The sequence below is a fragment of the Trypanosoma melophagium genome (genome assembly GCF_022059095.1).
Source record: "Trypanosoma melophagium isolate St. Kilda chromosome Unknown ctg27segment0, whole genome shotgun sequence".
NCBI classification, from domain to species: Eukaryota; Euglenozoa; class Kinetoplastea; order Trypanosomatida; family Trypanosomatidae; genus Trypanosoma; species Trypanosoma melophagium.
Window position 1 is genome coordinate 80,655 of NW_027125158.1, and position 24,798 is coordinate 105,452.

The 24,798-nt window shown below is 44.5% G+C and overlaps 11 protein-coding genes across 11 annotated transcripts; 9 read left to right on the forward strand and 2 right to left on the reverse strand.

Annotated features, from left to right (window-relative positions):
• Positions 1–117: 117 nt before the first annotated feature.
• On the reverse strand, positions 118–360 carry LSM04_009392 (uncharacterized protein; the record flags this gene model as incomplete). Its single annotated transcript, XM_067333379.1, has 1 exon — positions 118–360. One exon carries the CDS (start codon positions 358–360, stop codon positions 118–120), a length of 243 nt encoding a protein of 80 aa, XP_067190589.1.
• Positions 361–1,303: 943 nt separating this feature from the next.
• LSM04_005835 (uncharacterized protein) lies at positions 1,304–1,963 on the forward strand (the record flags this gene model as incomplete). The annotated part of the gene is made up of 2 exons (XM_067333380.1): positions 1,304–1,591; positions 1,883–1,963. 2 exons carry the CDS (start codon positions 1,304–1,306, stop codon positions 1,961–1,963), a joined length of 369 nt encoding a protein of 122 aa, XP_067190507.1.
• A 347-nt stretch (positions 1,964–2,310) lies between these two features.
• LSM04_005039 (uncharacterized protein) lies at positions 2,311–3,381 on the forward strand (the record flags this gene model as incomplete). The annotated part of the gene is made up of 1 exon (XM_067333381.1): positions 2,311–3,381. The coding sequence occupies one exon, from the start codon at positions 2,311–2,313 to the stop codon at positions 3,379–3,381; it is 1,071 nt and encodes a 356-aa protein (XP_067190479.1).
• Positions 3,382–3,684: 303 nt separating this feature from the next.
• On the forward strand, positions 3,685–4,263 carry LSM04_007620 (uncharacterized protein; the record flags this gene model as incomplete). Its single annotated transcript, XM_067333382.1, has 1 exon — positions 3,685–4,263. The coding sequence occupies one exon, from the start codon at positions 3,685–3,687 to the stop codon at positions 4,261–4,263; it is 579 nt and encodes a 192-aa protein (XP_067190554.1).
• Positions 4,264–4,552: 289 nt separating this feature from the next.
• Positions 4,553–9,058, forward strand: LSM04_008237 (Prim-pol 4; the record flags this gene model as incomplete). Its single annotated transcript, XM_067333383.1, has 1 exon — positions 4,553–9,058. The coding sequence occupies one exon, from the start codon at positions 4,553–4,555 to the stop codon at positions 9,056–9,058; it is 4,506 nt and encodes a 1,501-aa protein (XP_067190569.1).
• A 618-nt stretch (positions 9,059–9,676) lies between these two features.
• Positions 9,677–10,732, forward strand: LSM04_000279 (alcohol dehydrogenase; the record flags this gene model as incomplete). The annotated part of the gene is made up of 1 exon (XM_067333384.1): positions 9,677–10,732. One exon carries the CDS (start codon positions 9,677–9,679, stop codon positions 10,730–10,732), a length of 1,056 nt encoding a protein of 351 aa, XP_067190368.1.
• A 768-nt stretch (positions 10,733–11,500) lies between these two features.
• Positions 11,501–11,743, reverse strand: LSM04_000675 (uncharacterized protein; the record flags this gene model as incomplete). Its single annotated transcript, XM_067333385.1, has 1 exon — positions 11,501–11,743. The coding sequence occupies one exon, from the start codon at positions 11,741–11,743 to the stop codon at positions 11,501–11,503; it is 243 nt and encodes an 80-aa protein (XP_067190381.1).
• Positions 11,744–11,898: 155 nt separating this feature from the next.
• On the forward strand, positions 11,899–15,492 carry LSM04_008921 (ABC-2 type transporter; the record flags this gene model as incomplete). Its single annotated transcript, XM_067333386.1, has 1 exon — positions 11,899–15,492. The coding sequence occupies one exon, from the start codon at positions 11,899–11,901 to the stop codon at positions 15,490–15,492; it is 3,594 nt and encodes a 1,197-aa protein (XP_067190579.1).
• Positions 15,493–16,527: 1,035 nt separating this feature from the next.
• On the forward strand, positions 16,528–21,219 carry LSM04_007301 (uncharacterized protein; the record flags this gene model as incomplete). The annotated part of the gene is made up of 1 exon (XM_067333388.1): positions 16,528–21,219. The coding sequence occupies one exon, from the start codon at positions 16,528–16,530 to the stop codon at positions 21,217–21,219; it is 4,692 nt and encodes a 1,563-aa protein (XP_067190548.1).
• A 1,338-nt stretch (positions 21,220–22,557) lies between these two features.
• LSM04_008088 (Aldose 1-/Glucose-6-phosphate 1-epimerase) lies at positions 22,558–23,697 on the forward strand (the record flags this gene model as incomplete). Its single annotated transcript, XM_067333389.1, has 1 exon — positions 22,558–23,697. One exon carries the CDS (start codon positions 22,558–22,560, stop codon positions 23,695–23,697), a length of 1,140 nt encoding a protein of 379 aa, XP_067190562.1.
• A 456-nt stretch (positions 23,698–24,153) lies between these two features.
• On the forward strand, positions 24,154–24,396 carry LSM04_007334 (uncharacterized protein; the record flags this gene model as incomplete). Its single annotated transcript, XM_067333390.1, has 1 exon — positions 24,154–24,396. The coding sequence occupies one exon, from the start codon at positions 24,154–24,156 to the stop codon at positions 24,394–24,396; it is 243 nt and encodes an 80-aa protein (XP_067190549.1).
• Positions 24,397–24,798: the final 402 nt, after the last annotated feature.

Consider the following 24,798-nt stretch of genomic DNA (forward strand, 5'->3'; position numbering starts at 1 on the left):
CCTCCTCCTCCACTGGGGAGCTGCTTTGAAGGAAGGCAAGGGTGGTGGCGTTGTTGTTGTGTGTGGGCCCACTCGATACTTTTGTCTGACCATGCCGGTGTTTGTGGCGCAGCCCTTCTAGCCCAGTCGGTAGAGCGCACGGCTCTTAACCGTGTGGTCGTGGGTTCGAGCCCCACGGAGGGTGCTTTTTCCCTGCCCCGCCTCAATATCCCCGCTCCCGCACGCCTTGGCTATTCGCTCGTTTTGCTCGACCCCCAATACACAGCTGTGATGCAGGGTGGGTAACATGTGGACCTGTGGAAAACATGTCATTTTTGTTGTATGAGTACGCGCCAGTGGAAATTTAATCTGAATCTTCATGTGGGTATCGTTGTCTTGACGTCAGCTTTTTGGTTTAATGTGTTGTTGTTTATTTGTTTCTTTATAATTTTTTTATTTTTGACCTGCTGGACTTTCTGCGCTGGAACTTCTTGGAGAGCGTCTGTCTCATCAATTAGTTGCCACTCTGGTCTTTGTTTGTCTGTTTCTTGTGTTCTGGGTAGTGGTATGCCACGTTTCTCTTTTTCAGCTGTTTGTCTGGCGCGGTACTCTGCAATCCTTCCACCTTGCTTGGACTGGGTGTCTGTCCGTCGATACGGCTGATGCACTCAGGGTAAAGGGGCCGGGTTGTGTAGAAGCTACAGGGAGCAAAACAAAGAGGACGAGGGCGGGGAGAGCTAATGACTCTTCTCCGTTCTACTGATGTTTTTTCCATTGATCTGCTGAAGCTTGTTTTATCCATGGCGGTTGGCAGAGTGCTCTCGGATGATTTGCCGGATGGGCTATTTATTCCTCTGCCTCTCTTTCTTTTTCTTGCTCTCCTTTTTCTCTCACGACACCTCCTCTGGGGCATGCCGCGAGAGTGCTGGGCTCACTGTGCACACCCCGTATTCCCGGATGGCTGCTTTGCCACTGAAATCATTTGCGCTCCGCAACACGGGGGACTGGCGGAGTGGCGAGAGGTGCAAAATAGGGGAGGGGAAACCCACACGTATCGAGAGTTTTTTTTTGTTTGTGTGTGAACCACGGGTATTTATATGTTTGTATATTTGTGTTCACCTTTCAGACGTGCTGCGCCCCGCAACACCTTACTTTCAACACCTTTTCTTCTATCTTTGATCTTTTTTGTTTGTTCTCGCACTGTGCGCCGAAAAAAGCACGCGGTGAGTAAGTCATCCTGCCTGAGAAGGGGAACAGGCACACAAAAAGGTACAGAGCAGCATAAGGAACACAACAGTTCACTCACGCATATATATATAACGTGATGCGGCGCTTCTCTCACTGTTCGGCGTTAGTAGTAGTTTCAGGGGTAATTGATAGAGATGTGAGCCGGGTCGTTGCGACAGCCTTGCGTGGGAAATTTGTTCGTCAGCCAAGTCCTCAGTGGGACCCTCTGCACGAAGACATTAACGCGCACGTAAAGAAACGTATTCCTGGTGAGACACGCGTTGACCGGGTGCGCCGCTTCGCGCGTGAGTGGCGTAACGTGGAGCTGGAGTTGGGTGTGTACAAGGACTCCCGTGGGCGAGAAATTAAGTACCGCAAGACGTTCGTCTACCGCTACACGTACCCCAACGCATTTGATGAGTTCTGGTGGCCGTGCAAGTGAGGTGACAAGAATTATTGAAGGGGTATGGGGGAAAGGGGGACTTAATGAATTAGGAATGTTTGGGGGAAAGAAGGAGGCCGGGATGATAGTGGGGTTAGTCTGAGAGTATGATGGTTAACAGAAAAAAAATACGGTAAGGACATAACAAGTAGTGGACTGTTGAACTCCTTATTGTTGTGTTGATACCGTGTCCATCTGTAATGTGCTTACAAGTGGGTAAATGTCCTGGCACAGAAGCTCTCTAGTGCTATTAGCTGCAACAGTGGAATTTCCAGTGGCTTTGGTACTCGTGATGCTGCTATTAGGAATGCGTAGAGTATTGAGTTTTGTTTTTTTTTTCCTATTTTTTTCTCATTTCTTCTGCTGCTACCAAATTAAGTGTTTTTTTTCTTTGATGATAGACTTGTGACACTCAGTTGCATCGATTCCTTTCGTTTCTGATATGCTTGTGTGTTGAATGTGCGTATGTACAAACGTTATGCGTGGGCGTACCGTCTCCTCTCTTTGCATTCCCCCTCCTTTGCGTTTTGTTTTCTACTATATGGGTACAACGGAAAGAATAGTCTCTCATTTATACGATTTTACTTCCCTCTTCATCCGTTTTGACTGTACGGCGAGAGTGCAAGAAAAGAAAAAAGAGTGGTAAAGCGTGGCCATCCATTATGCAGGATGGCGACAGCTTGGTGGCATCATTGTCACCTCCAGCAGTGAATGCTAGTGCTCTTCCTCCATCTGTTGACGCTGCTGCAACTGCGGTTAGTGATGCAAGGAGCGAAGATGTCTCTTGCGAGCATCTTCGCCTCATTGCCCGCCGCATGAGCCGGGCGCTGCTGCGGCATCCCCAATTTCCATCCTTTCGCGACAACCCGCGTGCAATGTACACCGCGCTATACGACTTCTTCACGCAGTGGTCTGCACGCCAGCACCGCGCGACGGCACTCGCACTGTCAACAGCACAGGTGATGAGTCTCCTGCAGTACGGCGAGTCTACCATACGCCGTGCGGCTGTGGCGGGATCGGCACTCGCACGGGCACGAACGGCGGCGGAACTCGTCGCCGCCTCTCCCCTCATCTCCGTGGAGGCCTTAACGCGTGAGCTGCAATGCCTGCAGGTCCGCGTGGTGCTGACACCCGTGGCGGAGGTCTTGGAACTCGCCCGATTTCTGGATGATGCACAGCAGCTTCGAACACCATTTGGTGCTGTGAATCTTGTGCATCTCATGGCGATCGGGGCGTCGCTATCGCCAGCGCCCGACATGAAGACGATTCTGCTTCGCGTTGCTGCAGGACTAGAACATCACCTGCTGTGTGCCGCCATATTCCACGAGTGGTCAATAATTGACAAAATAAACTCTGAAGACTTGCGTACGTTGTCCCAGGCCCTACAGCAAGCACCGTGTGATGGAAAAACTGTAGATCTCGTGCTGTCTTTGCTTGCGACCAGCTCAATGGAAGGTCTCGGCAGTGGTCCTTCTGATCCAGCAGCAGTAACAGCAGTGACACCAGGCATTGGCATGGAAGGGAATTCACAGTCTTCCGGCACCTCGTGGCACCCTGGTGTATTGCAGAAGAGGTATGGAACTGTGTCTCCTCCAGCGATGGGAGATGGTGGCAGCATGGGCGGTGGCAAGAAGAGTGAGTCTCCAGTCGGTGTGTTGGAGTTGGTAGAGGAAAGTGACGGCGAGACACCCGGTACTGTGGATTTGGAATTTTGGCGTAAGCTATGTAGTTGAGAAAAGGATAAAATAAAGAACGAGTGAATTTGAGCATCTTGTATTCCATCTCTTCCTCACACAGACACATATATATGTAGACTCACACGCCTGCCCACTCCTCCCGAGCGCCTGGCCCTGTCTGTCGTCCTATTACCTTGTATTAATTAAGTGTATTTTCTGTGTCTGTTTTCTCATGTCCCTCTCTGTCTCTCTCTTTCCTTCCATCCTTCCTCTCTGTTTGGCTTCCCCCCTGTACACATGCGGCAGCTGTATTGGTCTCACTTTGGGGTAGGTTGTGGACTCTCTCTTGTAGTGTGAAAGATGAAGGAAAACATCTTGCGGGTTCGTCGACGGTGTCTTTTCCTCTTAGATGATACGGTTATGGTTGCAGCACTGCAGCGCCCCGAATTGGCCAAGGATGCTCTCGCCATTCTTTCCAGTCTGCAGCAATTCAAAGGCACCGCGATTGACACTGGTGTACCTCCTGAATTATTTCTCGTCATGGAGCGCTGGGCGCGGCGACAGCAGTTTGCCGATTGGCAAGAGTGCATGGAGTGGTTGTTCTTTGTGGTGGAGATGTCCGCATGGGAAGAGATGACGGGAAAAGGCACCCAATCAGGGGGAGAAAGGGATAAAACCACAACTGGTACTGTAGAAGATAAATGCAGAGATGTACTGCAACGACTGACTCTTCTTTTTGCAGAAGAGGCCCGCACCTACAACGCTTCAGCGCATTCCTTTGCCGAAAACTACTGGGGACGGACACTGAAGCTTCGACAGCAGGAGGAATTGTTCGGGAACGGAGATGACGCCGCGGTGAAAGTGGCTCGACATCGTGTGACATGGAGTGTTGCAGCGGAGTTGCCTCCGCTCGTGGAACAGGTCTTCCTGAGTCCTTGAGCTCTATGCAGTGCCCAAGGGAGAAGTTGGTCTCCGTGCTTTTTCGCATCTCTGTTCGTTTCTCCCTCTTGCTGTTGCTGTAAGTGTTATCTGCTTTCGCTTCCTGGATTTATCTCCCTCTCTCCGGATATTTGTGGTTTTTCTCTTTTTTTTCTTCTATTTTCCCCTTGTTTCCGTCAACAGTCTCCTTGTCACTTAGAGACACATTAACAAACATTTTATACGTGGTATTGCTTCTTTTTTCATTGGAGCGAGCTATAGGCAAAAAAGAAAGAAAAAATTAAACAGAATGGAAGGAGGTTATGGTAGTTTGGATTCTCCTTCTGAATGCCTTGCTACACTAATCATGCATCCTGGTGATGGTACTGTGAGTGAGGTCCTCTGTGCGTGGTTGCCCAATCAATCAGTTTTGCTTGATGGTCTCGAAAGGATGCAAGATCTCATTGCTTTGGAGCAGCTGCAGTCCCTTCTCCGCCATCCCGTCCGCCATGCATCGGAACTGCGGAGCGTCAGTGGGCGTTCTATGATATCATTGGTGGGTGAAAAGACCACCAAGGCGTTGGCATCAGAGTATGCGTATCTTTCCTACCCAACCGGGGATGCTGCCAAACTAACCAACGTGACACGTGTACTCATTTCATCCGATTTTTTTTCCCCTTTGTTGTTGCATAATTTGGGTCCTGCCTTCTCGGACCGCAAGCTATTTATGTCGTTCTTGGGACTTGTGGTGTTGGCAGGTGGAATACGCTTGGCAGGCTCCATCCTTCTTCCTCTCTTTAAATCTGCACTGGAGGGAGGGAAGTACGCGATAGACCTGCCCGCTGTTCTCTGTTCACTTCGGCCCGGACTAGAGTTGTCTAAGCTCGGTCGTGATGAACAAATTTCTCTCATGGTGAAGGAGCTTGAGAAGCGCCATGTGTACGTGAATAAAAATCCTGATGGGACCAATGAGGCTGGCAAAACAGAGCAATATACTATCTCTGTTCACTACGGAGACAAACGGGAGCTGTGTAAAAAGGGAATGGGCCTAGAAGACTACTACAAAATTGTGGTAGAAGAGGCAAGAAAGCTACAAAATGAAATGCACCGAAAAAAGGGTGGGAATGGGGAGTCTTCTCTTTCTCCAGCCAGTTGGACGATGTGGATACATGATGTTCAGGCGATACTGCGATTTCAAGGGCGGTACAAGGATCTATTTGAAGATGGGTTTCTCAATAAGGTGACGAATTGTGACGGCTGGATGCCACTATGTGATATCCGTTGCCTGTTGTCCCAGCATCGGAAAGCCACATTTGGAGAACCGCCATCTGAAGAGGAACTGCAGGAAGTCCTAGAGAAGCATGATCACTTTCAGCGGTTTCAGGTTGGAGTTTGTGAAGTGATGAATAGTTCGTTTTCTGGAAAGTTGTGCGCCCGCGCACTCTATGCCCATTGTGGCAAGGAGTTTTTGTATGAACGGACTTTGTCAGCGTACAAAGTGGTGGAAATACCAGACGCATGCCCTAAATATGCGTGGTTTCCAGTGGAAAACAAAAAAGTAATTCCACAAATAATTAAACATGAATCATACAGACTTTGTGGAAGAGTTTTTTTCTCGGTGTTCTCGTCTGAATCACTTTCCGAATTTGACGGGTACCGAAAACTAACCCCTTTGGACGAGCAGTACGATCATAAGTTGTCTGGGAGAAGGCCTCTCGTATTTCTGCAGTTTTGTCTCCAAGCGGCAGTGCGAAGTGGACAGATGAAGGTTTTGGAGGCTCCGCCTCGTGGTGGCCGTGGAGCTCAGTGGAAGGTATTTCCACAAAATAATAGTGACCCTGAAAATGACACTCTCTTCGTATACGCATACTACTTTACGGGCTGGGTGGCAACATTGGAATGCCCAAGTGTAGGTGAGGATTCTCACGCATTTTCTCTCAAGGAGAATTTTGGCCCCAAAATATCAGTCAATCAGTCACTGAAGGCTCTAGAACCGAAACAATTAACACCTGAGGAACGGCAACGGGTGTTCCAAAAGGACCGTGACGTGGGAAATGATGAAGGGAGGAACGAAGATGAAATGGACGATAAGAGGTCCGAGACCTCGGTGGGCATGGAGTCTTGTTCGGAATTGGGGCCTGTGAATGTTAAGCAGGTTACGCTGGACATGGAAACCGTGAAAAGGCAGGTATTGGACTTCAGGGAATCGTCTGCTTGGTCCATACTGATCTGCTTCCCAAAGAAAAACGCTGATGGTGTTGTTTACTACAATCGCCGTAATGATATCAAAGAGTTCAGCAAGTGGATTGCTTCTCTTGATCTCTTGTACAGCCGCCACCACGGCGGTGACTGCCGAAGTAACAATTTGGACGATACAGACTGTGGTGAAGAAGATATGGATGTGTATGAAATACGAAGGCGTTGCAAATGGACCCCCGAGGAGATTCGACATATTGCAGAAGAGTTGAACCTAACGGGTACACTAAACCTGAGGTTTCTTCAGCGGGCGCTAACGCGTGAATGTGAGTGTGCGAGCCCTGAAGAGAGCTACGAAGTGTTGGAGCTTATTGGAGACACCGTGTTGGATCTAATGGTGGCACTTGACAGTTTTCTCTTGGGAGGCACGTGGAACAATGAGGTTTGTACACAGGTGTGCCGCAATGATGTGCTTGCCCATCTCCTGCCTAATCTGGTTAAGACCAAATTGGAGAACTGCTATAGGGATTTGCCAAACAAGGTGAAAGCGGACATGGTGGAAGCAATCGTGGGTGCCGTGTACCTGAGCAAGAAGGGGCTTGATGCAGTGCGAGGGTTACTTCGCTGCCTTTTTGCAAACCTTTTAACAAATATCGCCAATAACCCTAGTGGTGTGTCTGAGGGTGACCTGATAGATGTGGCGAAGGGTGCTTGTCCGTACCTTAGCGACACAAGTGGGACCCTTGAGCAATTATATACGTTCAACTGTGCATCTTTGATAGATGAAGATATGGCCGTGAGGTATGTGAATTGTGCTCATCAGCTTGATTGTGGCAATCAGAGCCACTATGCATTGACGTCGTTCAACCGAATTCAAGATAAAGCATTTGCAACGCATTTCACGACAGGATCTTTGTACTCGTACCGACATATAATATCCATTAATACCCCGGCCTTGTTCAATCGAATTCTCTCGGTATTTGGCAGAATGTTAATTGCTTTTGTGAATGAAATTATTACAGAAGATACTCATTTGGTGATTGACTTTGATGGGAGCGATGTCTTACAATTGAATATTTTATACTTGATCTACGGTTGGTTTAAGGATCAATATAGTTCCAAGTCATCTTTGCTTCTTTTGAACTGCTCAGGTAAATCAGTTGTGACGGGAAAAATGAAAAATTCATATCACATTCATTTTCCGCAGGCGGTAATACGTTTGTCGGGCCTACAACAAAAAATGGAAGACCTGAGAAGATGGATTTTGCAGCGCTTGAGCCACAACACCCTTCTTGGCGATTTTGTGGGTTTTACAGATGGTGGGCCCAAAACACCGCAGACTGTTATTGGACAAGTTGTTTTTGCCACTGATTACGTAATCCATGAACTCAATATATTGGGTGGTAGAGCAGACAAAAGAATATGGGAATTTATGGACGCACGCAGTATTATGAACCTGGGTGCGACTTGTCGACAATGTCGTAAATCCGTATTTTCTTACCTCGCCTATATATCCACGGACCCGATTACACTTGCAAAGATCTTCGAGGCTTCCCACGAGTTTACCTTCAATTCTAAAGAGGGTAGGGAAGGCCCCTATCTCATTGTGCGTGCGCGTTGGTATTCGAAAAACGCCCCGTTTGCTGCTAACAAACTATTCCTGGTCCCAAAAGAGAGAGCAACCATAATCAATAAAGAATCAACAGAAATAATGAACGCTGTGGTGCGTATGGATGGAGACAAGGAGTTAACAGTAAAGAATTTCTACAAGGACAATCTAACTGCGTTACGGGAGGAATGTCCCTTTACAAGTGCATTTTGGGAGCGTGTCATTGACAGTGGACTTACTGACAGTAAGAAGTTGCGGATGTACCTCAATGACAAATATGATACAGAATACGAACAAGAGAGCCGCCCTCTCTTTCTTGACAGATTGATCTGTCCCCGTGGTGAGGGGTACCAGGTGTTGCGCAACATCACTGTGCCATGCTCTAGTGTGGCTTCATGGAAGAAAAGTCAGGGAGATCATATGAACAAAGATGTTAAATGCGAGGTTGCACACGCGTCGTTGTTACGTCTCACATCACTTCGATGCCCTGAGTACCGTGACGTCCATGGGTTGTTGCGGAGTGCCTGGACCGATAGGAACAATGCGAAGGAGACTCTCTGCGCCTTCGGTGATGCGACCGCGCGCGATGACTGGCTGCCCTCCTTTGCGGCGTACCCCTACAGCGCGGCTCTGGACTGCAACTCGTGGGAACTGTGGCGGAGCGGGGTGGGCGAGCTGGACACTGGCGCCGGTAAGACGGGCGCCCTCCTCCCGCTGTACTGGACCCACAGTCCCCCCTGCGCCCACATTGGCGGGGCGGTCGTCCTCGGCGCCGGCGGGTCCCACTCCCTACTGGACGCGCTAGACCCGGCAACAGGCGGCACTGGCATGACCGTGCTGGCACAGATCCTCACGCCAAGTGTCAGAGTTACCGAGACCACGGTAGACTCAGCGTGGTTCACCGGTCATGCAGTAAATCTGTTTCCGCTGTTTCGCACCTTGCGCAAGAAGCCCCGTGGCAACACTGAAGAGCAGGCGCAGCCTTGTCCCCCGCTGCGGACCAGCTGCTAAAGCAATGATACCAGGGGTAAAAATAAATGAACAGAGTCGGCGCGTGAAGGGCGGCCAAATCTACCTAGTAATAAGATTGCTTCCTTCTTCCTATACATGTTTGTGTGTTTCTGTGTTTGTAGAGTTACACGTTTCTCGAAATAGTGGAAGCCGAAGTTTGGTGCAGCAACACAGTAAATCACGTTTCTTTTTCTTTTTCGTTTGCTGCTTCTTCAAAGGAATTTTTCTTACATTCACTAAGTGTTTTGGGTATATTTGTGGGGTTTCCCTTTTTAATGTCATTCCTTCTACCGGGACAAATGTGTAGAACTAATAATACATTTAGAAATCTGTATAATATTTTATATACATATTGTAAAGATTTATAAATATGTTTGTAAACATTTGTTTGGGTAACACGCAGTTGAGAATCACACCCGCCTCGATGTGTGCTGCTTTCTAAAAGTATGGTGATCACTACTCATTTGTTTTTACTCTTGGTTATTTGTGGCATTGTTTTGCTCTGTGTTCTTTCGCCACAGCGATTTTATTCAATCCCATTTCTCTTGTACTCCACAAACCCACTAGAGCAAGCGATCGACAAAACAAAACTACTTTTAAATACAAGGAATATAAAGGATGGCAACACCTGCAAAGGGCTACGCGGCTCCATCGGCGAAGGCTCCCCTTGAGCCGTACTCTTTCAAGCGGCGCGCCGTGGGTCCCAAGGACGTGAGCATCAAAATCGCGTACTGTGGCGTTTGTCACAGCGACATCCACCAAGCACGGGATGAGTGGTCAGCTGGCCTATTTCCCATGGTTCCTGGTCACGAGATTGTTGGCCATGTCACGGCCGTCGGTGCTGACGTAAAGAAATTCAAGGTTGGTGACACAGTTGGTGTGGGTTGCCTGGTGGACTCGTGCCGTAAGTGTGAGGAGTGCAAGAAGGGTCTTGAGCAGTATTGTTCAGAAGGAAACACCTGGACATACAATGCACGCACCCGCGACGGTAAGGAGATTACTCAGGGAGGATACTCTGACCACATTGTGACTGATGAAGACTTCGTTGTGCGTGTGCCTTCCAATCTTGACCTCGCCGCTGCTGCACCGTTGCTGTGTGCTGGCATCACGACATACTCACCGCTGCGTCACTGGGGTGTGAAGGCCGGAACAAAGGTTGGTGTTGTTGGACTCGGTGGCCTTGGGCACATGGCAGTGAAGATCGCCAAGGCGATGGGTGCGGATGTAACGGTGTTTACCACCACGGAAAACAAACTGGAGTCCGCCAAGAAGCTCGGTGCGGACCACGTTATCATCTCCAAGGACCCAAAGCAGATGGAGGCCGCGAAAGGTACGCTCAACTACATTCTCGACACTGTTGGGGCACCGCATGATCTGTCGCCGTACATTCTTGCCCTCAAGACAGACGGTGTGCATACCTTGGTTGGTATACCAGAAGGCAATCACCCGCCAGTGCCACCATTCCCGTTGATCCTGGGCCGTAAATCAATTGCAGGTTCACTCGTCGGTGGTATTGCGGAAACACAGGAAATGCTTGACTTCTGTGGTAAGCACGGGATCGTTTCAGAAATCGAAAAGATAAAAATTGATTACATCAACACAGCATACGAGCGGGTGATTAAAAGTGATGTAAAGTACCGTTTTGTTATTGATATGGCATCTCTGAAGCAATGAGTGGGATGAAAGGGGGAGGGAAGACACCCATGCTAAACGAAACACGGGTCTCGGGTGAGAAATAGAACTGGAAAAAGATAATTAGACAGTAACGGAATTATTTAAAGGAAGAAAAAAGGGGTTATGGGGAAAAAAGAAATTGTCAAGTATTAATTTAAAGGGTTTTTGGAACTTTTTTTTGACGATGTAGTAAAATTAGTATTTTTGCGTCTGATACATATATAATTGTTAGCACTGATGTTTGGATGGAATAAACAGTAACGAGCCCTCTGCAGGCGGAAGTTTATGAAGGAAAAGAAGGAAAAGAGTAAAATGAGGGGAACTTTCTCTGTGATTCTCTTAATTTGTTTTCTCATCTCCCTCTTTGTTTTTGCTGTAAATTGAAGAAGCGTGTTGTTGCATTTGCTGGACAAGGGCATGGCATGGCATAGCGCGAGGGAGAGAAAGAGGAATAGGGAGAGAGGGGGAGATGCTGTGCATGATGATGGGCTGCCTGCATCTGCACCTTATTGCGCCACAGACCCGCAGAGTTTGAACGGTTCTTGCCGGTGTATTTGCTCTGGCGTATTGTGATTCCAGCGTCCGGCACAGATGGGCCGTGAATGGGGAGTCTCTTCCAGGAAGAACCCCTCCCCATTTCTCCCTCCTCCTCCTCCTCCTCCACTGGGGAGCTGCTTTGAAGGAAGGCAAGGGTGGTGGCGTTGTTGTTGTGTGTGGGCCCACTCGATACTTTTGTCTGACCATGCCGGTGTTTGTGGCGCAGCCCTTCTAGCCCAGTCGGTAGAGCGCACGGCTCTTAACCGTGTGGTCGTGGGTTCGAGCCCCACGGAGGGTGCTTTTTCCCTGCCCCGCCTCAATATCCCCGCTCCCGCACGCCTTGGCTATTCGCTCGTTTTGCTCGACCCCCAATACACAGCTGTGATGCAGGGTGGGTAACATGTGGACCTGTGGAAAACATGTCATTTTTGTTGTATGAGTACGCGCCAGTGGAAATTTAATCTGAATCTTCATGTGGGTATCGTTGTCTTGACGTCAGCTTTTTGGTTTAATGTGTTGTTGTTTATTTGTTTTTTTCAAAAAAAATTTTTTGAGTGGATAAGAGGTATTTTTTTTTTCTTTGTGTTTCTGTGGATAGTTGTATTAGGTTTTCATTATATTTCTTTATTATGGACATTCGGGCTAAATATTGGTTCCTTGTTACGGTTTTGTGGTTCGCTGGAGCTGTGACACTTCCTCAGACAGGGTGTGGTGAGGGTCTGGTTCCTGCTAAGGATGGTGCCGTTGACCCGTTTCTGGATTTGCTGTGGCCACGAGGTCTTCACATGTCACCCAGAGCAGTGATGGCTGTTCATCACATTTACCCACAGGAAGGGCAGCAGGAGGAGTCATGTATGCATGGTGGGGTGCCGGAGACTGGGAAAGGTGATGTTTGTCAGTGTGCTGCGGCAGACGGTTTTTCCGGTTTGAAATGTGAGATGTGTCAACGCGATGCCGTTTGTTCTAGGCACAGGGGTGATACTGCTGAGTGTAATCACAGCCTTGTTATCCGTGGAACAAATAAACAGTTTGGGTGCGCTCTTGATTCCCCAGTTTTTCTGAATCTAATGGGTGGAGGTCGTAATATTGAAGCTGAGGTCTTGTTAAACTGTTCTACGGGAAATGATGGTTCTTTTATTAATGGTCAGAAAGGTACATGTTCTATGGATTTGCTCCGTATAGAGCCTAATCAAGAATATGTAGATTCCTTTTTTCGATGCACCGCAACAGAGTGTTCTATGCAAATATCAGAAAAAGCTAAAAATGAAAAAGGGAATAACAATTCAAAGTCAAGTAAACTGTTTAAAGGATTTATGGTAACAGGACAGGCAGTACTTGTCACCCTTTGTGCATTACTAGCTATGCTACGATGTATCTCATCTAAACTTGGTCGTCACCGCACAGCAAAAATTATGATTGGCTTGGGAATTACTCTAGTAATTTCTACATTAGTATTTATTGTTATTCTACTCGTAAGCATGCGACCAAGGCATTCAGAAATGATGGTTTTGTACGAATGTAAACACACGCAATGTATGTGTGCTAAAGACCCACCAGCAAAGTATGTCCCTTTTTGCTCAAAAACACTGCTTAACGAATCAATTCTACCAATTATCAAGAATAGTATACAGTTCTTGTGTAATTTGCAGACAAAACGATGCAAATTAACACTAGCTGACCTCGCTCTTGTCTTTGATCTTAACTGTACTGCCAGTGAGTGTGTAGATACGAAAAAATATCCAGGAACACCAACAGTGGAAGAACCAGATACCACGCAAGACCAGCGCAATCTTCTGGTACTTCTTACCATCACAGTAACGCTGCTGATTGTATTAATTGCAGCACATGCTTATTGGCTTTCCTCAAGATCTAAGAAAAAGGCTATTGAATTCATTCGTATGTTTGGACTCTCAGTCTCTATACCAGCATCTGGAAGTCTACGACAGATGGACGAAGAAAAAGAAGGAGAGAAGGAAAAAGAATATAATAATAACAATCTAGAGAAAAATAATAATAATGACACCAATAATAATGAGAACAATAAAAATCAAGAAGAGCCACAAAAAACCATGAGAATGAATAGCAAAGAAGAAGAAAATGTGATACAACGTGGTGAAGAAGTTGTTGGGATTTCTCTGGAAAGTCATTCACGTCAATCACATAACACAAGTGATGCAAGACGAGTTATCACTACTATGGCAAATGAAGCTGATCAAATTGAATTTATTCGTAAACTTGCAAAGTCATCTTTTGAACTCAAATTAACAGACTTAGAGTATGCGTTAACTGGTTCACGTTTCGCTATTGATGAAGAATCAAGGACACGATTCATTCTACAGCAAGTGAACTTCACAGTACACTCAGGTGAAGTGTTGGCTATTCTTGGCCCTTCTGGAGCTGGAAAAACAACGCTTTTGGATCTTCTTTCAGCCCGCAGCAAGCAAGGAAGAGTACTAGGGTCTATGAGCCTTAATGGTACACCACTTTCCCCTACCTCTGCTACATCAATTAAACGGTATCGAAACATTATTGGATATGTTTCACAAGAAGACACATTATTACCTGCCTTAACAGTATATCAAACTATTGAATATGCAGCACGTTTGAAACTTCCACAAGCTTTTTCTAATTCCACTATAAAAGGTATTGTTCGTCGTATGATTGAAGCATTAAAACTCCAGCGTTGTGAAAATACATTAATTGGTGATGGTAGTGGCCTACGTGGAGTAAGTGGAGGTGAAAAACGACGCGTCTCTATTGCGGTGGAATTGCTTGCCAACCCACGTATACTTTTTCTTGATGAACCAACCAGTGGGTTAGATGCTTTAAGTGCAAAACGTGTCATTGAAGCTGTAGTTGAACTTGCAAAAGAGTCACCTATGCGAACGTACGCTCCACACTACTTTGCCTTTAAACCAATTGTTATATTTAGTATTCATCAACCTTCACAAGAGATATTCAACCTCTTTGATAAATTATTATTACTCTCACGTGGTGTAAGCGTTTACTGTGGTTCTGCTAGTAATGCTGCAGAGGAACTCGAAAGTCGTGTCGTACGTATTATGGGTAATATTAGGTCAGTTCCTCGCAGTATTGATCATCCAAATCATGCAGAGTATCTTATGAAGCTAGAGGAAATTCTTGATGATAATGCTCGAATGGAGTTGCAGGCGGAAGATGTTACACATGTTCCAGTGATACACGAAAGTGGAGAAACTGTGCAACAGTCACGGGAAAACTATAATAATAATAATAATAATAATAATAATAATAATAATAATAATAATAATTCTACAGAAAATGAGGTGTTGGTGGATGGAGATGATATTCTCCGTACTGCGGCTGCTTTTCGTGTTTACTACGCAAATGTATATCAACAATTTATACTTTTAACATCACGGGCAGCGAGTTGTCTTGTTTCGTCGTTTCATCTAATTGTATGTCACGCCGCCGTTACTGCCTTTGTTGGAGTTCTAATGATGTTCCTTTATCGTGAACAGAATCTTGATCTACCTGGAGCTCTTAACCGTGCCGGATCCATTACCTTTCTCTTGCTTGTTGTCTCATTTGTATCCCTTAGTTCTCTGGAACAACTCATTGCAGAGCGTAAATTGTTCGTTGTTGAAAGAGAAAATGGTTTTTATCGCACGTTACCTTATCTCCTTTCAAAAATATTGGTTGATATTATTCCACTTCGTATTCTTCCAGCAATGGTTCTCGCATCTCTTATTTATTTCCCTATGGGACTCCGAATTGACGATGGTGTACACTTCTTCTGGTTCATAGTTATCGTAGTACTCTTCTCTGTCTGTACTACCTTATTAGTGCTCTGTATTGGAATTATTACGGGTTCATTTGGCGCGGCGGCACTTCTCAGCAGTGTTGTGATTTTGTGGAACTTTGTTTTTGGGGGTTTTCTTGTGCAGGCAGAGACTGTGCCAAGTGCCTTACATCCATTTCAGGCAATTTCACCATTCTTTCTTGCCTTTGAGGCGTTGTTGGTGAATGAACTGGATGGACAGGCCTGCACCTTCGCACCAACAGATGAAAGAGGGAGGCCGGCAGATAAGAGTATTCCAATTATGTGTGTGCAGTATTTATCCAATATTGGGTTAAAGTCTATACATTTTAATGTAGATGTGGCAGAACTTACACTGATCATTATTTTTTTGTTCGGGCTTGCGTGGATACTGCTTGCAAAGTTTACCACTATTGTGCGATAGGCTATTTTTTTTTTTCTTTCTTTGACTCTCTGTATGTATGTATTTATATGTGTTCATGTATGTATTGGGTATGTGTATGTGTATGTGGGAAAGAAATGAAGGAAGAATGGTCATGGATAAAGATAAAAAAAAAAACTGTAGGTGCAACGAAAAAAAAAGATTCTATGTTCCTTTGCGTGTGTTTGTATTCACCCATTTATTTAATAGCGAACGTGAGTGTGAATTAGAGTTATGGTTTAAATATAGGTATGAGTTTTACTGTAAAAAAAAGGGAGAGGAATTAAAAGTGATGTTATGATTTTGCAAAGTATTATGAGTGGGTCTGGTGTAGCTGAGATCTTGGAGTATGTGAGGAAAACAAGGGGAAAAAAAAAGAACCAAATAAATACAAAGAGTGTAGAGGAAAGTGCAATGCATAAACGAGAAACGGAGGTAGAAAGCTAAGCGTGGCTTGTGAATACGTGGGGGTGATTATGTTTTTTTTTCTTTTTTTTTGCTTTTTTGGGGGGCATTTTGTGTCGCTGGCACTCCTGTTGTTGTTACTTCTTTTTGCCTCCACCCCATCTTTATATTTATCTTTACTAACACATCTACACACAGACAGAAAAATACACAAATAGACACGTCATTGAGTAATATATAAATACACACACGTATATATATATATATACGTACGTACAATATGTTCCTCTTCTGTATGCGTTGATATGATCAAATACACATTATTTCTCATGTGCTTCCATTTCCTCCTTTTTTTTTTTTTTTTTGATTACTTACTTACTTACTCATTTGCCTGTCAAGTAAACTGAAACAAAAGAAAAATGTGAACTGGGATCAGGAACTTATTTCGCTTTCTTTTTGCTTTCTTTCTTTTCTACTTGCTCTTATTATTACTTCTCCAAGGTTGTATCTTTTTGCATATATATATATATATATATATATATATATATTTATTTATTTATTTATTTATTTATTTAATTTATTTATATACCCAAATATTGCAAGAGAAAGATATAAACAAACGAAAAAAAGAGTATGCCGGAAAACCGTTTCTCTGTACCCAAGTCTAATGAATACCAATGGCGTAACTTATACCTGAAAGAACACGGCATCTGCACATACGCCCCACCAATGCCTCGTAACCCAGAGACCACAGGCACTCGCATCCCAAACATTGATCAACGGCATGCCTGTACACACAGAGGCACCGAAGGCGGCGGCATGGCAGCTGCGAATAGAAGTGCTCGTACGGATACGGCTCAAGCAGGGGCTTTTACGAATACTGTAGGAACACATGATGGAGTGGAGGATGAAAATGCATTTGACATGACCGCACGTAGAAGTTCTATGCTGCGTCGAGCTAATATCAACGGCGTCCGTGCCCCTTCTCAACGTGTTTCTCTTGATGTACGACGACGTTCTTCTGGTTTTGAATACCTTGAGGCCCTCACCGATCAACAACTCTTCTCAGAGAATATGTTTTCCTTTTTAAGTCGTCGCAATAGTGGTGTTCTGTCTCCGGTAACGTTATCCGCTCCATCCCCGTCATTGCATCTCAATGGTCGATCAGCACATCCCCGTACCGCCGTGCAGTGTGGAGGAGGCAATAATAATAATAATAATAATAGAGACACAACGGCTGGATTTGACAGGAGTATAACAGACAGCAACAAGACTGCGAATGCTGCGCTTGCTGGAGAGACGACAGATGAATTGCAGCGATTGCAACGTGAAACATGGCAATTGTTGATGGATAATCGTATTATGTTGTGGTTTGAAAGAGAGGCGAGGGAGCGTGGACGCATTGCCGCAGGTGTCCAACGGCGTCTGTTAGAAGTCGTCACACATATAACAGAAACACAGAAAACAGGAATGCCGCGGAAGATGTTAGCAGAAAACAAATCAAAACCATTCCGAGCAGATACCATGGAAGGAACAACAACATTAGTGAATAATGGGAATACAACTACCCCATCACCAAACACATCACCAACAAGAAGAAGAAGAAGAAGAACATCGACAACAACAACAGCAACAGCACCAACAACAGGTGTGGTTTTGGGAACAGGAACGAGTGAAGATGAACAACTTATGGAGACATTACAACAATTCGCACCGTTCTTCGCTGTTATTACACCACCGGATGCACTACAACGTCTGGCAGGCGTTAACGTTATGGCACGACAACGAGGAAGACGTGGTGGTCCACCAGATTTAGTTGGACTTCCACTATTTAGTCAATATGGTACATGGCGGGAGACGTATGAAAATCGAAAGGCATGGCGATTAGCTCCTTTTAGCTTCTTTCTTATTCATGATTGTAGTTTTAATTATGCCCATATTTCTGCGTTATATGTTCTGTTAGATCTCATAAGAAGTTCCGCCCACACACATTCCTTTGAGTGTGCGATGAGTAATCGTCAAGAACAGATGATAACAGATTTTCGACAGAGACACACTCGTGGTGTAAGAGATGATATAACAGAGACTGTACAATGTCCACTATTGGCTATTCAAGAATTAACAGAAGATTTATTGATTGCCTATGAACAGAGTACTTCCCTTACAACACTTGCAATGGCTGTTTCTGTACAGGATTTTCTCATTGATTTGGTGCTTGATCCTGACACAGCATCCTGTTTCTTAAGCCGTACTGCATTGCAGCGTCAGTGTGGATATGATCTTGGTGGGACGAACGCCATCTCTTCTCCCATTCCAACAAAAAAGAAGGAATCTGTGGATGAACGCAATACCAGTAACACCAATACGAATACGAATAATAATAATAATAATAATAATAATAATAATAATAATAATAATAATAATAATACCAATAGTGGTAGTGAAAAAAGCAGTGCTGCTGGTGGTTCTGATGTTTTAAAGTCTGAAGAGCAGGATGTGGGTAATTTTGGCACACCCCTGTTACCCGCTGAAGATGGCGATCAAGTAGACTGGAATACATTAAGACAACTAAATGATACTACCTTTGATGAGTTATTTACTCTCGCACAGTGGTTTGTAGATGGACCAACCGCCAATAGTTTCATACCCGTTGAACAGAAACCCTCCTCGCGTCCCTCCTCACGTTCAAAGAAGAGTATAGTGTTATCAAGTATGTGCACCAGTCCAAATATTGCTCAGGAAACTAAAAAGAGATTTACTGCAGCACCACCATCGGAAATAAGTGCAAGTCCGTCGAGAACACAAACGTACATTGTTGGACGTACACAGGAATATGATGCCACACTCTCACTTGTGGAGGCCATCACACGATATGAAGTACAACGACAGCAACTTTTAGATATGCGGCTGCAGGAACAGCGACAGCGTACGATTCCTGTGCCTGCGCCTAAAAAACAACGAAAAAAACGATTTGGTGGACATCGTAATTTTATACCAAGTGAATCTAGTGTTACCGCTGATCTTCCCTTGGGGGCTACACTCCTTACCACACCACTTACCTTTATTACAAGTTATATTCGTCTTCATGGTGCCCCTTGGCTTAAGGAACTACTAGGAAGAATGTTTAATATTCTTCGACGTGAAAGTGTTCTTTTATATGTGAATGGATTAGAAATGGAACTCCAACCACATCTCTCTCCGAGGGAGTCTACTTCTCGAATGAGTGGAAGTTTTGAACGTAGTAGTGATACTTTACCAGTTTTTGGACGTGAAATAACTCGTTGGCAACACTTAAGTGGTAAGGAATCTGCCTATTTTCAACGAATGGAACGTTTAGAAGATTTAATTTGTCAAGATATACAATATGTTATGGAGGAATTTTTTAGTGCTTTACATGGTAAAAGGTCTATGACTCGTCTCCCACAAGGTATTTCCGTTATGTTAACAAGTTTTTGTACAACGATTCATCTTCATTTATTAAGACAACATGTTGTTATTGATGGTGTTACTGATAAACCTGCTATTCGTGTGAGAAAAACAATAAATGCGTTGCGACAAAAACGAGTAACAGCTGGAGGTGGAACTACTGGTTTTGGACTTCGTCATCATGATTCAACAGATAGACTTATTCGAAGTATTGAAAGTAATCGATTAGCCAAATTTATCTTATTCGATTGTTGGATTATTCCTGCTTTAAATAATGCTGTTAGCTTTGGATATCTTCCCGCAAGTAGCAGTAACCATCTTCGCTGGAATGTAGATGCTTTAGCACGTTATTTAAAAATTCTCGTAAACTCCGCCTTTGTTCCTCCAGAAAATGTTGATCTTTACGTACATACCACATCCGCACCCATTGATGGATCTAATCAAATGAATACAGTACCTTATTCAATTGATAAAAAATCACGTGGACATGGTGATAGTGCGGTACCACCACCCCGTTGTAATACGGTAAAATTACCACCTCTTATTAATGGTATATATGATGTAGCCACTGGAACTCTTATGCAAATTTTTCGTGATCCTGGAGGAGATGCTGAATCAGAAATGCAGGAGAGATTTGTTTTTGGTGATTCTCCAAGTCTAAGTGAAACAATGCGGAGTAAAGGAGGAGATACAAATATTGCCGTTATAGAAACAAACCGAACATGGTGTGATCTTTCCGGAGCTCTTAGTACCTTAAATGAGTGGCTTGGTATAACTGGAGGAGATGTTGATGTAGAAGAAACTTATGAAGATGATACAGATGTTACACCTAGTAGAATATTAAATATATTTTGTGCTCGTGCTTCTGGAGATATATCAGCAAAAGTGGTGGTTTCTGAATATGAGGTGGAACCTTCAATAGCAGCAGCTTGCATTAGTAGGTGTTATTCAATCATGTCTGGAGAACACCGACTAGTACGAAATGCATGCCTCTCAGGTGCATTAGTTGGGTATTTTAAGTCTTCACCGTATTTAACGTGTCTAACAGGTGTAATGCTGCATCCTCGTACGGCATCAAGAATATTGGAAAATATATCTCAAAACAGTAGTGCCTTCTATAGTGTACTTATGAAACCCTTACAAGATGAATCTCTGCTTGAACTTGTATCTTCTTTAGTTGCGGCGAGAAAACATATACCACTTGTGGATTCTAATGAACTTATTTCATTAATAGCCGCGGTACCTATAAAACCACCTGTTGGTAGGGCTTCTACTGTTAATGATAAAATGGAAGAACAGAAGGAACAACGGCATACACAGGTTGCCATGTGGGAAACCACAACACGACGACTACTACGACAACGAGCCCACGCCACCACTGGTGTTATGTTAGAGCCAGAATTAACAATTCATCCGCTCCTTCGCCGAGCGGCGCCTACGAATTCATATCAAATATTACGAAAAACTGCAGATCTCATTGAACGTGAAATGGAACGTGTTCCACTCTGTTTTGATACATGGTGGCGTGCAATGGTGGTCGCACTAACCGTGAAGGCGATGAATGTGATGGAGGAGTGCAGTGAAACACGATCATCCCAGTGGCAGCAGTGGTGTCGAACTAAGATGCATGAAGCACAGCGGGAGTACCGTGGAGTGTGTTCGTACTTTATACAACAAAAAGGATCAAGGGCAGATATCAGTAAAGCAAGGGCTATTTCACTTTCAAGGCATAAAATTTCTCGCACAAATTCAGTGTTGCTTCCGGCCATCTCACAAGCCGCATCGTTTCGGGTATCTGAGCGGCCAAAACTACGTGGACGAGTGCCTAGTCGAAAACATTTGAAGTCTTCAGAGGAAAAGAAGAAAACATCACGGAAGAAAGATTCAGGCATCATTTAATTATTTGTTTCCTTCATTCTTTCTTCTATTTTGTTTTGTTTCTTGTTTTTTGCTATTTTTCTCTTTCTTAGTTTTATTCGAAATGAATATATGTGAGATCCCTATTGGAGGAAAAAAGGTAAAGGTAGAGAATAGGCGAATGAGCCATAGATGTGTCTATACGGTGTCATGGAGAATCGGAACAAAGAAATGTATATGAATATAATGAGAAAGAGCATTACAATACTATTTACCTAAATCTGTTTCCGTTTTTTTTTTCTCTCTGGAAAGTTATGTAAAGTTTAGCTGAGGTGTTTTTTTTTTTTTTTGTAATGGCACAGTTGTCATCATGTAGTCCCCTTGCGTTTATTTGCTTGTGTGTTTTCTTTCTCTTTATTTTTTCATTTTCCTCTTCACTAGATGTATATATTTTTCCATTATTCAATTATTAACGGAATTTCTTTACCTCTTTATTTTCTTCTTTTCTTCCTTTGTGTAACTCTTCTCTGCCCAACAATTAAAGGAAAACACAAAACCGGTTACTGTTGATGCTGCTACAAAGTCATTTATGCAGAAGTTGCGTGATGCCGAGGCACTTCACTACGCCATTGGTTTGGACTCGTTAGCAGGGATTCGCTGTGTGCAACTCTACAGTGAGGCACTCGCAGGGCTTTCCACTCTTTCCCGGGTAATGCATACATCTCATCCCTCTCGGTTGGAATGAGAAAGTATGAGTTTCAGTTGTGTTTTGAAAAAGGAATAGCACCTCATACAGCCATACGTAGGTATATACGCGCATACATATATAGGTACTTACGTATGAATATTGCATTGCCTATACTTGTGTATAGACACAACCTTCAGATTGTATGCAGTGTTTGCACAGATTTGGTGGCTTTTCTTGCCATTGGTTGTTTTTCCCCTCTTCTTATGGGGTTGTGTTGCATTATTTGTCTTTTTTTTCTATTATGAGGCCTTGTTGGCCTCTTTTTCTGGTCCATGTTCTTTTTTTTTTTTTTTACGATCTCCTCTATTTGTTTTGGATGGCCATGTTCCTATTGTCGTGTGAATGTGTTTTTCCCACTGTTCGCACACCGACTCTCAGATTCTGGAATAAGTCTCATCTAATCTGTACGCTGTGGGTGGTTATCCCACATGGATTGGTCACAGTGTGTGTGTATGCATATATATCTGCCACCTTCTCCATCTGTCTATCTCTTTCCTTCTATTTTCTGTTTCCTTTACCTATACGATTCACCAATGATCACAGGGAGTACGAATCGACTACAACCACAAGCATATATTTGCTGGTTCATACATAAATCTCTACATCTATTGACCTATCTCTAACCATACCACATGGAGGCACACAGTGCGAAGGAGTACCGAAGCCACGTGGAGCCCTTTGGCGACGGCTCTAAAGTAACACTCATCTCGCCCGATCTCCGCGTGGCGCTACTCACAAAAGGCGCCACACTCCACTCCGTCCAGTACCGCGTGCCCCTCACCTCTCCGGCAGCGGCTGTTGCCGACAAGGATGGATGGGTCGAACTCACACTCGGGTACGACACACCGGAGGAGTTTGAAGAGGAGACATCATACATGGGACGCACGTGTGGGCGCTTTGCCGGTCGTATTGAGAATGGTGAAATTCTTCTGGATGGAAAATCGTACAAACTATTGCAGAATGAGGGCAAAAACACCTTGCATGGTGGTCCCGACAATTTCGCCAAGCGCCAGTGGAAGTATCTCTTACTGGACGGAGAGGAGGAGATTGGGATTTCCTTTCATCTCAGTTCCCCGCATCTTGATCAGGGATTCCCGGGTGAGGTGTTCGTTACGGCAACGTACAGCATTGTGAAGAATAGACCAGCAACACTGAAGTGGAATCTGCAGGCTGTGCTTTCCGATGCCTCACCTGTGAATAGCACAACCGTCAATATGTGCAATCACGCATACTGGAATCTTAATGGTGTACCCTCTTCTTCATCGGCACCACGCCATTTACCAGACAACGTACTGAATCACCATCTGCAACTGCATTCCCGCTATGTGGCGGAGACAAACGCACTCATTCCAACTGGATTGATGAGAGAGGTGGAGGGCACACCGCATGACTTCAGGCAGTCTCGACCAATATTGGAGGGTGTGCAGGCAACAGAGAAAGAAGGACGTGACCCACCGGGCTATGATGATCCTGTTGCACTAGAAACATGGGACTCCAAGCTCCGTGAAGCCGCAGTTGTATTCAGCCCCAAAACTCATATCGCCATGATTGTGGAAACTACATCCCCTTCTGTTGTGGTGTACACAGCGAATCACTTGCCAAAGGATGCCAGTGGTGGATCGGGAGAACGCTTCCAGCGGTACAGTGGGATCTGTCTAGAGACACAGTACTTTCCAAACTCGCCCAACATCCCCTCATTTCCCAGTACCGTGATTACCAAAAATGAAAAGTACGATGAGACAACTACCTGTCGTTTTAAAATTGTTCCGTAGAAATGAAAGCGGCACATATACATATATGTATGTAGGTGTATGTACGCATTTTTCCTTTCTGTGTGTATGTAAGTCCCTGTTGCGTGGAGAGACGGGACAGTAGCACGGTATTCTCTTTCTGGGGTGGAGCTGTACAAGTCGCTGGGCATAACGCCGTAAAGAAAACTGAATCAAGACAAGCGTGGGTATCATGTCAAAATCCGATTTGGGGAACAGTAACACAAAGAAAGGAATAGAAAACCGCAAATTTTCAAAAGGTAAGAATTGAAAGTGTGACCTACACACAAAACCTCGTTTCTGTGATTTTATTATTTCCGTTATTTTAGGTCAATGGGTCTGTTTACTGTTTGCCTGGAAGAGGAACAGATAGGGGTGGTGTATCTTATTGTTGTTCTATTCTTCTTTTCTTTGACTCTTCTATCGCCAAGAAACAAAGGAAAAAAGCATTTCATAATAATGTACAACCGTAATGTTTCTGTAAGTGATGAAGAAGGTGAAAGAAACATAGATTTGATTTCTGTTGATGCTGCTACAAAGTCATTTATGCAGAAGTTGCGTGATGCCGAGGCACTTCACTACGCCATTGGTTTGGACTCGTTAGCAGGGATTCGCTGTGTGCAACTCTACAGTGAGGCACTCGCAGGGCTTTCCACTCTTTCCCGGGTAATGCATACATCTCATCCCTCTCGGTTGGAATGAGAAAGTATGAGTTTCAGTTGTGTTTTGAAAAAGGAATAGCACCTCATACAGCCATACGTAGGTATATACGCGCATACATATATAGGTACTTACGTATGAATATTGCATTGCCTATACTTGTGTATAGACACAACCTTCAGATTGTATGCAGTGTTTGCACAGATTTGGTGGCTTTTCTTGCCATTGGTTGTTTTTCCCCTCTTCTTATGGGGTTGTGTTGCATTATTTGTCTTTTTTTCTATTATGAGGCCTTGTTGGCCTCTTTTTTCTGGTCCATGTTTTTTTTTTTTTTTTTACGATCTCCTCTATTTGTTTTGGATGGCCATGTTCCTATTGTCGTGTGAATGTGTTTTTTCCCACTGTTCGCACACCGACTCTCAGATTCTGGAATAAGTCTCATCT